Source organism: Rhamphochromis sp. 'chilingali' (assembly GCF_963969265.1).
Source record: "Rhamphochromis sp. 'chilingali' genome assembly, chromosome: 9".
Lineage (NCBI taxonomy): Eukaryota > Metazoa > Chordata > Actinopteri > Cichliformes > Cichlidae > Rhamphochromis > Rhamphochromis sp. 'chilingali'.
In genome coordinates this window covers 12,168,568-12,178,693 of record NC_137936.1, presented here as the reverse complement: position 1 = coordinate 12,178,693, position 10,126 = coordinate 12,168,568, and the positions used below count along the sequence as shown (strand labels likewise).

The 10,126-nt window shown below is 40.1% G+C and overlaps 2 protein-coding genes across 2 annotated transcripts; one reads left to right on the top strand and one right to left on the bottom strand.

Annotated features, from left to right (window-relative positions):
• Window positions 1-196: 196 nt before the first annotated feature.
• Window positions 197-5,092, top strand: LOC308402178 (interferon-induced GTP-binding protein Mx-like). The gene is made up of 12 exons (XM_080890859.1): window positions 197-584; window positions 1,082-1,219; window positions 1,344-1,498; window positions 1,956-2,094; window positions 2,266-2,464; window positions 2,565-2,643; window positions 2,739-2,861; window positions 2,962-3,103; window positions 3,182-3,340; window positions 4,078-4,154; window positions 4,270-4,518; window positions 4,630-5,092. Exons 1-12 carry the CDS (start codon window positions 398-400, stop codon window positions 4,852-4,854), a joined length of 1,872 nt encoding a protein of 623 aa, XP_080746985.1. The 5' UTR covers window positions 197-397; the 3' UTR covers window positions 4,855-5,092.
• A 464-nt stretch (window positions 5,093-5,556) lies between these two features.
• Window positions 5,557-10,078, bottom strand: thoc7 (THO complex 7). The gene is made up of 8 exons (XM_080891536.1): window positions 9,953-10,078; window positions 9,592-9,712; window positions 9,363-9,490; window positions 9,170-9,256; window positions 7,785-7,842; window positions 5,987-6,053; window positions 5,812-5,881; window positions 5,557-5,719 (listed from the first exon to the last, which is right to left on the bottom strand). Exons 1-8 carry the CDS (start codon window positions 9,969-9,971, stop codon window positions 5,658-5,660), a joined length of 612 nt encoding a protein of 203 aa, XP_080747662.1. The 5' UTR covers window positions 9,972-10,078; the 3' UTR covers window positions 5,557-5,657.
• Window positions 10,079-10,126: the final 48 nt, after the last annotated feature.

Genomic DNA, 10,126 nt, shown 5'->3' with positions numbered 1-10,126 from the left:
TAACGCATGTTTATGTTCATGGTTCCAGGATTTCACACCTGCAGGTCACCCGGCATGTGACCACTAGGTCTCCAGAAAGTCTTCTGCCTTTTTGTTTTCTGCAGCGTAAACTGTTGGCTAACGTTCATCATCACTCAGTTTGACACGCCTTATTAAATGCGTGCTCCGTCACTGAAACGACGGGACGGGCCAGTCTCTCTCTCATCATTTTTACACAGGCACCTGTAACGTACACGAAACTGAGGGAAAACGAAACTTACAGCCAGGCTGACGATTCGAAACTTCTCCGGTTCAGTCCGTCTTCTTCCGACACAACAGCTCACAAGCCACAGCGACTTTGTCACTTTAATTTTAGCTGCATTCATTTGTTCTTTCGAAGAGAAAAGCAATCACCATCATGAGCACTCTGAACCAGCAGTATGAGGAGAAAGTCCGACCCTGCATCGACCTCATTGACTCTCTCCGCTCTCTCGGTGTAGAGAAGGACCTGGCGCTGCCTGCTATCGCCGTGATTGGAGACCAAAGCTCTGGGAAGAGCTCTGTGTTGGAGGCGCTGTCCGGGGTGGCACTGCCGAGAGGCAGCGGTGAGTAAGAAAGAAGCAAATAAGGAATAATTATAAAGGTTCAAATGAAGAAATAAAGAATAATAAGGGATTCTGACGCAGCATTCACAGATTTTTTTAACCACGTCAAAAGACACACCGAGCTGATACATCATACTCCAGTGTAGACTGGGAATAATCAGGGAAATGAATAATCCTGGCTTTTAAAACGTTCACTCTGTTGTGCCTTCACTCAAGGTTCCAATATAGTTGAAACAAACTAGGTTTTGCAATACCATCATGCAATGTGTTAGAGGTGGAAATAAAGAGCCACACTACAGCAATGGCCTCATTTACATTTGGAAACATTTATAATTGCTTCTCTTCCCTATTCATACTGTTACCAAATATTAAGATGTGCTGTTGACAGAGTATCAAATAACTCTTGTGCTGTCTGACACAGACTACTGTTTTTCATAATTTCATCAGATTATCTTTAATTTTTTCCCTTTTTTCTTATTCACATTTCATTAATCTAGGCATTGTAACAAGATGCCCTCTTGAACTCAAGATGAAGAGAAAGAAAGAAGGAGAAGAATGGACTGGAAGGATAAGTTACCAGGGCCACGAGGAGGAAATAGAAGATCCTACAACTGTGGATAAAAAGATTGAAGAAGGTACAATATACAAACACATAATTACTAAATCTGGTTGACTGAGCTACCGGATCTTTAAGGTTTCACTGATCAGTCCTGCAATCATTAGTTGTATCATGTTATGTTTGTCTGTTTGTACCTTCAGCTCAAAATGAAATGGCTGGGGTCGGAGTGGGGATCAGCAATGAGCTCATCAGTCTGGAGATCGCTTCCCCTGAGGTCCCGGACCTGACCCTCATCGACCTGCCCGGCATTGCCAGGGTGGCTGTAAAAGGACAGCCAGAGAACATCGGCGATCAGGTATCATAGTTGAGGGTCCCTCTGAAAAACTTCATAGGGACTTCTTTGGTTTTCATAGCACCTTGGGCAAATAACAGGTAAATAAGGCAGATGTGGTTTGCTCCATAAGTCTCTGGACGGTGACATTTTTGTAGTTTTGTCTCTGCACACTAACTACAATGCATAGTAAGTCAAGCATTCAAGTGCAGACTTCATTCAGTTTTAATTCAAGGAGTAAATAAAAGTATTGTTTAATAATTACAATCCCTCATTTTCAACAGTTCAAAAATAACTGGACAAACTAACGTCATTTTAAATATAAGGATTATTTTAATGCAAAGGTGAAAATCTTTTGCAGTCAACGACTGCTTGAATTCTAAAAGTTTGTGTGATTTTAGGTTTAGATGGGTGTTTTCACTTTAAGAATAGGAAGTACCGTAGAAAGAACTACATGCATGGTGTGAATTTATACTTTCAGATAAAAAGACTGATCCAGAAGTTTATCACAAAACAAGAAACCATCAGCTTGGTGGTTGTTCCGTGTAATGTGGACATTGCAACCACAGAGGCTTTGAAAATGGCGCAGCAGGTGGATCCTGAAGGAGAGAGGACTTTGGGTAAAAGGACCCCTTATAGTGTTTCATAAAGCTATAAAACTTCATTCCACAATCATACTGGCTTCTTTTTTGAACATATTTGCAAATTCCAACTCAGTCTTTTAGATGTGACAGGTCTAAGTTCACTTTAAAGTTGTCTTCTCTCTCTCTTTATCTCCCTCTCTCACTCAGGTATCTTGACTAAGCCTGACCTGGTGGACAAAGGCACAGAAGAGAACGTGCTTGAAATTGTCCATAATGAAGTCATCCACCTGAATAAGGGCTACATGATTGTCAGGTGCAGGGGTCAGAAGGAGATCACAGAGAAAGTGTCTCTGACTGAAGCCCTAGAAAAAGAGGAGATGTTCTTCAAAGATCATCCCTATTTCCAGTAAGTTTTTTTGTTTTGTTTTGTTCTTTTTTTGTTGTAGGTTTGTTTGGGTGCGAATCATCTAGTAAAGTACTGAGAACCTGTTTTATTCTTGCTCCAGCACTCTTTACAGTGAAGGCCACGCCACTGTTCCTAAACTAGCTGAAAAACTCACCCTTGAGCTGGTGAATCACATTGAGGTGATTTTTTTTCTGATTTTGCGTTCTTATAACAAACGTCCTGTACAACCAAGTGATTAGCTGTAAGGTGTGTGACCCTGCCGTTTGATTTACAGAGATCTCTGCCAAGACTGGAAGAGCAGATAGAGGATAAACTTGCTCAGACTCAGGCAGAGCTGGACAGATATGGTAATGGACCTCCTTCTGATATGGCTGAGAGACTCATCTTCCTCATCGATGTGAGCTTCCTTACCACCCATAACATTTATGTGACTACGTTCATTTCCTTGCATTTCTGCTTAACAAACATCAAATACCTCTAACACGTGTGTGCTGCAGAAAGTGACCGCATTCACTCACGATGCCATCAACCTGACTTCAGGAGAGGAGCTCAACTGTGGAGAGAACTTGAATGTTTTTTCTACTCTCAGGCAAGAGTTTGGGAAGTGGAATGCCCACCTGGACCGCTCTGGACAAAACTGTGAGTCTTTTTATTTTTACTGAGCTGGTGTATAGCAGTCCATTTTCACATCTCTGATGTATACCATTCGTGTTGCAGTTAACAGGAAAATTGAAAAAGAGGTGGAGGTATATGAAGACAAGTACCGTGGAAGAGAACTACCAGGCTTTATCAACTACAAGACCTTTGAGGTCATGGTGAAGGAGCAGATCAAACAGCTGGAAGAACCAGCTGTCAAGAAACTCAAGGACATAGCAGGTGATGTTACAGTCTAGGCAGTACATATTGGATAATTACTCACTTTTTGTCCTAGTTTTGTGATTTTCTGAGTAGATGCTACATTGAATACCCATCCAGTGAGTTTTGATGCATTTGGCTAAATTTGAGCACACAGAATGCTTTTACATACCTCTGAATTTAGCCTGCTGCTTCAGACAGATATGAGATGGTCATTAAAGAGCAGCGTGTCAAATTCGCAGTATACAGGTTCAGGCAAAAGTAGAGGCACTGCTGTGTTTTAACGGATTAGGTGGTGAACTTGAGACATTTCTATATAGAATGACTTTTGTTTCATAGCTTAATAAAACTTTGTTCCATAGATCTAATGGCTTATTTCCACGTGTTTTTACAAAATGTAGATGTTTGCCAGATTTGGAATAAGCGGTCGTGTATGCCTTCAATCTGAAAAGTGATCTCCACGGTTATAAAAACATTTTTCTTCACTGTTCAATGTTTTTAGTGCTGTCTATGTTTAACACTTACACTTACTACATTTTCTTGGTTTTGGCAAAGCAACTGACTTTGATATCTTGCACTTTTGCTTGTTGGACCTCTTTTTCTTTTTAATAATCCTCTCTCTAAAACTGAGGTTTGGCTGAAACTGAAACTATTGAAGTAGCCTGGATTACACAATAGATTTACCCAGAAATATGCTGCACCCATGATGCGATCACTTCAAGTTCTGTGGTTTTATTGTTTATATCTGTTTTCTCTAGATGCTATTAAAAGGGTGTTCCTACAGCTGGCCCAGAGAAGCTTCACTGGATTTCCTAACCTAATAAAAACAGCCAAGGTAGCAATCGTCTGAGTTTGCCTCTGTTTTACTGTTTAATCGTTATCAGCATTATGTCAAAGTATCATTTTTGTCATTTTAAGAAATGTCAGACTGACTGAAAGTCTTTTTCCAGGCAAAGATCGAAGCCATTAAGCAGGATAAAGAGGCCACTGCTGAATCAATGCTAAGAACTCAGTTCAAGATGGAGCTGCTGGTGTACTCCCAGGACAGGACATACAGCAACAGCTTGAGTGAAAGCAAGCAAGAAGATGATGAGGAGGAGGAACACAATCACAGAGGCAAGCTGCGGATACATGTGTACACCAAGGATAACCATGCTACACTTCAGGAACTGATGCTACACCTTAAATCATATTACAAAGTAAGTTTACTTTATGTTTAGTGGAAAAATATATGGACAAAATCAGTGAGTGTTTACACAGAGGCTATTTTTGGAATTATTCATAACTGTCTTTTCTACTTCCTCTTTCAGATTGCTGGGCAGCGTCTGGCTGATCAAATCCCACTGGTGATCCGCTACCACATGCTGCAAGAGGCTGCCATCCAGCTGCAGAGGGAGATGCTGCAGATGCTTCAAGACAAGGAAAAGTTGGAGTTCTTGCTGAAGGAGGATTCTGACATTGGCACCAAGAGGGCTGCTCTGCAGAATCGCGTCACACGCCTCATGAAGGCCCGTGCATACCTGGTCGAGTTCTAGATGTGAATGCTCTGCAGTCAGTGGTGCCAGGTGATGGGAGACCGTTTATATGTACACATGTAGTGTAACATGTAGCACTCCATCCTAAATTATGTCTTTTAGGGCTTAAGGGCTCTGTAAACTCTCTGGTTTACTAGTGTGAGTAAATTCTACTAAAGTGCTTTTTGTTCTTGTTTAAATGATTTTGACATCACATCACATAACTTTGTTTAAATAAAGAGGGTTTTTTTCTAACTTGACCTTTCTGATTATATTTTAAGTGTCAGATACTTAATGACGCGTTCTAATTTCTGAGAATTCTATTCATTAAAAAACCATAACAAATCAAACTGAACTGCTTCGGTTTGGCTGAGATGTTGAATTCATCAGTTTTAACTCAAAACCTGAGTAAATAACTGGGGTGGCTGTGACTCAGGAGGCAGAGCAGGTAAGTTGCTTAAAAGTGCTTTGATTGTTCAGTAGAAAAACGAGATAAGAACCAGTCCATTACCTTTACACTTTGTAACTACTTAAATTACTTTAGCTCCCTCTTGTGGTTTCCCACAGTAAATTAAAAACAGCAAAACAAATAGTTATATTATAATTTTCGGATTATAATATTATTATTATTTAAGTTGAAGTAATCAGTTCTGTTTTACATAAATATACATCAACAATGTTAATATGAATCTAAAATTTGGTGAATAAATTAAACAAAGCAGCTGTGGACAAGTCAGCTTTATTCAAAATACATTTTAAAAAAGTATCAGAGACAACAAAATCAATTAAAATCAAGTTGTTTTAAATTCAGGATCTCCACATATTCACTCTCCGTTCTCTGCAGGGCTCTCCTGACTGTTGTCGTCATTGTCTGATTTCTCATCGTCTAGAAAACAGAAAGTTGATCAGCGAGGTGAGGTGACACCAAATGTGCTAAGATGCACACTTTAACAGCTACTTAAAACAAAAAGCACTCACTCTCAAGGGTCTGCTGAAGCTCCTGTATGGTACTGAGCAGCACATGGAACTGCTTCTTCCGCAACTCCAACTGAGTGGAACAAAAGCAAGATTTTAACAAGTAGGAATTTTTACTGCTAACTAAAAAAATATTCAAAGTTAAAACTAAAGCGTTTAAGAGATATTTTGGTTTTACCTTGGCATCCACATTCTCCTTAATGTGAGACAGCTGTTGGAGTTCTTTATCAAGCGCCTCAAGCTGCCTGCAAAGAACAAAGTAAAACTGAGCTCATAGCCAGATCATCACAAAAGCTGAAAGCACATACAGTTGTGGTCAAACGTTTGGAAAGAACATAATATCATGGCTCTCGAGTTTCCCGTTATTTCTACAACTCTGATTTTTCTCTGATAGAGTAATTGGATCAGATACTTCTTTGTCACAAAAAACATTCATGAAGTTTGGTTCTTTTATAACTATATTATGGGTTAACAGAAAAAAGTGATCACGTCTGCTGGGTCAAAAATATACATACAGCAGTGCTAATATTTGGTTACATGTCCCTTAGCTATTTTCACTGCAATTGGACGCTTTTGGTAGCCATCCACAAACTTCTGGTTGAATCTTTGACCGCTCCTCTTGACAGAATTGGTGCAGTTCAGTTACATTTAATGGCTTTCTGACATTGTTTCTTCAGCATTGTCCACATGTTTTCAATGGGGTTTAAGTCAGGACTTTGGGAAGGCCATTCTAAAACCCTTGTTCTAGCCTGATTTAGCCATTCCTTTTACCACTTGTGATGTGTGTTTGGGGTCATTGTCCTGGAACACTCAACTGCGCCCAAGACCCAAACTTTGGGCTGATGATTTTAGGTTATGTTGAAGAATTTCAAGGTAATCTTCCTTCTTCATTATCCCATTTACTCTCTGTAAAGCACCAGTTCCATTGGCAACAAAACAGCCCCACAGCATAATACTACCACCACCATGCTTGATGGTAGGCATGGTGTTCTTGGGGTTAAAGGCCTCACCTTTTCTCCTCCAAACATATTGCTGGGCATTTTTGTGGCCAAAAAGCTTGATTTTTGTTTCGTCTGACCACAGAACTTTCCTCCAGAAGGTCTTATCTTTGTCCATCAGCAGCAAACTTCAGTTGAGCCTTAAGGTGCCACTTTTGGAGCAAGGGCTTCCTTCTTGCACGGGAGCCTCTCAGTCCATGGAGATGCAAAACATGTTTGACTGTGGACAATGACACCTGTGTTCCAGAAGCTTCTAATTCTTGGCAGATATGCTTTTTGGTGATTCTCGGTTGACTCTTCCTCCTCCTGACCAATTTTCTCTCAGCAGCAGATGGTAGCTTGTGTTTTCTTCCTGATCGTGGCAGTGACAAAACAGTGCCATGCACTTTACACTTACAAACAACTGTTTGCACTGTTGCTCTTGAGACCTGCAGCTGCTTTGAAATGGCCCCAAGTGACTTTCCTGACTTGTTCAAGTCAATAATTCTCTTTTTCCAGATCCATGCTGAGCGCCCTTGACTTCCCCATTGTACCATTTGTGGGCGTTTGTATCCAATGAGCCCTCTTTAACTGGCCTCAGAGAAGTCCCCAGCTGTCGTCACTCATAATCACTCACAAGAAGTTAAGAGGTCATGCTATGAAGCTCCTTTCACTGACAACATTCTAAGTCACCAAAATTGCTAATTCATGTTGCTGTATGTATATTTTTGACCCAGCAGACGTGATCACTTTTTTCTGTTAACCCATAATATAGTCATAAGAGAACCAAACTTCATGAATGTTTTTTGTGACAAAGAAGTATCTGTTCCAATCACTCTGTAGGAGAAAAATCAGAGTTGTAGAATTAACGGGAAACTTAAGAGAGCCATGATATTATGTTCTTTCCAAGTGTATGTCAACTTTTGACCACAACTGTAAATTCGATGCATTTAATTTAATGCAAAGATCTGACTAACCAGAAGGCAAGGACTGACTTACTTTAGTGTTTCATGTCGGTCTGGGTGCTGCTGGATAACCTTAGCTAGAGCATCATACTCTGGAAAAAGTATGGAAAGAGAGAAGTTGGACAAGTTACATCTTATATACATAATGTACTGGTGAGCGAAACAGAGTTTTGTGAAGTAATAGAAGAATTTTAAGGTAATTTTATATTGTAATGGGAGTCAATGAAGTTCCTTCATCACTGGGGTAAAGTGGTCAAATTTCCACACACCAATTAAGACAGTAGCCGCTGCATTTTGAATCATCTAAAGACATCCTGATGATTGCAATAATCTGACAAACTTGACATGAACACATGGATCAAACACATAAGTCATTTTGAGATAAGAATTTTCTAACCTTTGATATATTTTTAAGTAATAGAAAGAAGTTCTAGTAACCTCACTCATGTGGTTATCAAAACTGAAACCACCAAGATGATGCCAAGGTCCCTGATTTGCTCACTCTGTTTCAGAGAAACTATTTTTATGTCCCAGACTTTTGGGACCAACAAAAAGTGTTTTGGTTTGGGCTCTGTTCCGTTCTAAAAAGCTTTGAGACATCCAGCAGTTAATATCATCAACATAGCTCATTAGTTTTTTGCGAACAGACGTTAGATCGTCAGAGGAAAGTGATAAGTACAAACGTGTATCATCCGCATAACAATTGTAGGCTTTATTATGGTTCTTTAAGACAGCACCAAGTGGGAGCATGTAAAAGTTAAATAGTAATGGACCAAGGATAGACTCTTGAGGAACCTCTGATCTAAAACTGCTAACTGAAACATTAAACTTCTACCCTTTAGATATGATGAGAGCCAATCAAGAGCTTGACCTGTTAAACCAACTTTGTCCTGAAGCCTATGAATTAGAATCTCATGGTCAACTGTGTTCAAAGCAGCAGTGAGATCAAGAAAAACTAAAACTTTCAGGGAATCATTATTGATCCTCGAGTCATTGATGACTTTAGTAAGAGCTGTTGCTGTGCCATGACTGGTTCTCAACCTTGATTAGTACTTATAAAAACTATGATTTGAAAGGTATTTATTCAGTTGTTTGTAAACCTTTTCTTCCAAATGCTTTGCTGAAGAATGAAAGATTACAATTAAGGCTAGAATTATTAATGATCAATGGAGCCAGGTTTTTTTTTCTCTCGAGTAGCAGTGTGATTACAGCACATTTAAGGGAAACGGTGAAACACACATTTAAATAGTTTGGTGGGGATAGGGTCAAGTAAATAGGTGTAAGGCTTTAACTGATGTCAAGATCTTTAGAATTTACAGGTGAGAATTGACAACAGCTGGAGGTATAGCTTGTAGAAGGGGTACATAACAAAACGTGAGTCTTTTGTCAATAGGACAGCTGACTGAATAGCTTTCTTACCTTGGCGATTCTTTCGTATCCTCTTTGCCCTCTGAATTTCTTTTTTGCATTCTGCTATCTTCTCATGTGCAGATGTAATGTTTTGTTCTGTAGTATGGGGACAAATTAACGAGTTGGAAAAGCAGGTAATACAAAATGTGACTTGTAAACAGTTGCGAAGATAAATGGACAGTCTCACAAAACCCAGTCCTACCAATGTTGGAGTAGATTTTCTCATAATTCTCCATTTCCCGAAGATTCATGTCGTAAACCATCAACGTCTTCCCCATGGAAAATTCACACTGAGCCAGAATGCCCAGCATCCTCTGATACTGTGTGAATCTGAACAGAATTACAGCACTTTTTATGACTCAGACCAAATTCTTCTAGGCGATTTTAGAGAAATGCGTGGCAACCGAGTTGGGTATGTAGAGCTCGCTTACCCTTCCTCCGGGGTCCCGGGAGAGTTGCACCATTTCGTGAAACTCTTCAGGAGCAAATTGATTCGGCGGTCATCTCCGGCTCCATCACCGTCAATGAGAAGGCGTTTCCGAATAACTTCATCTGGAATACGGGCGAAATAACAGCCATTCAGGTACAGCAGGTAAAGCGAATACACCGGCTAACAAGGCTACTTGATGTTAGCTGTATCCAAAATAACCCACGTCTCCATGCACAACTGGTTCGTTTTTGACGGGTATGGGTATGTGCCTGGGTATAGTAGTATTTCTAAAGGTTTAGATAATTGTTACTACTCATAGGTGGTATGACTAGCTAATATAAATGAAGAGAACGGTTACTTACCATCTGTAACAGCCCCCATGTTTGTGCTGCGGCTTTGCAAAACTTTATTGAGCAGCAGGAAGTGGACAGTCTCCTGCTCTTCTTCTGGGGTTTAGTCCTCGGTTGGCAAGCTAGTTTGAAAAATTACTTCCACCAACCGGACTGGAGTGGGCAAAAATAGGTGCCATTGGATAT

Bases quoted from the DNA above. Each gene is read 5' to 3' on its own strand.
- thoc7 (XM_080891536.1), bottom strand. The intron at 9,491-9,591 runs GTAAGCGAGCTC...AATTCTGTTCAG, and splicing joins CCCGGGACCCCGGAGGAAGG to ATTCACACAGTATCAGAGGA. The intron at 5,882-5,986 runs GTAAAACCAAAA...TGTTCCACTCAG, and splicing joins AGGAGAATGTGGATGCCAAG to TTGGAGTTGCGGAAGAAGCA.
- LOC308402178 (XM_080890859.1), top strand. From the start codon at position 398: ATGAGCACTCTGAACCAGCAGTATGAGGAGAAAGTCCGACCCTGCATC. The intron at 2,644-2,738 runs GTGATTTTTTTT...TTTGATTTACAG, and splicing joins AGCTGGTGAATCACATTGAG to AGATCTCTGCCAAGACTGGA. The intron at 4,519-4,629 runs GTAAGTTTACTT...TTCCTCTTTCAG, and splicing joins ACCTTAAATCATATTACAAA to ATTGCTGGGCAGCGTCTGGC.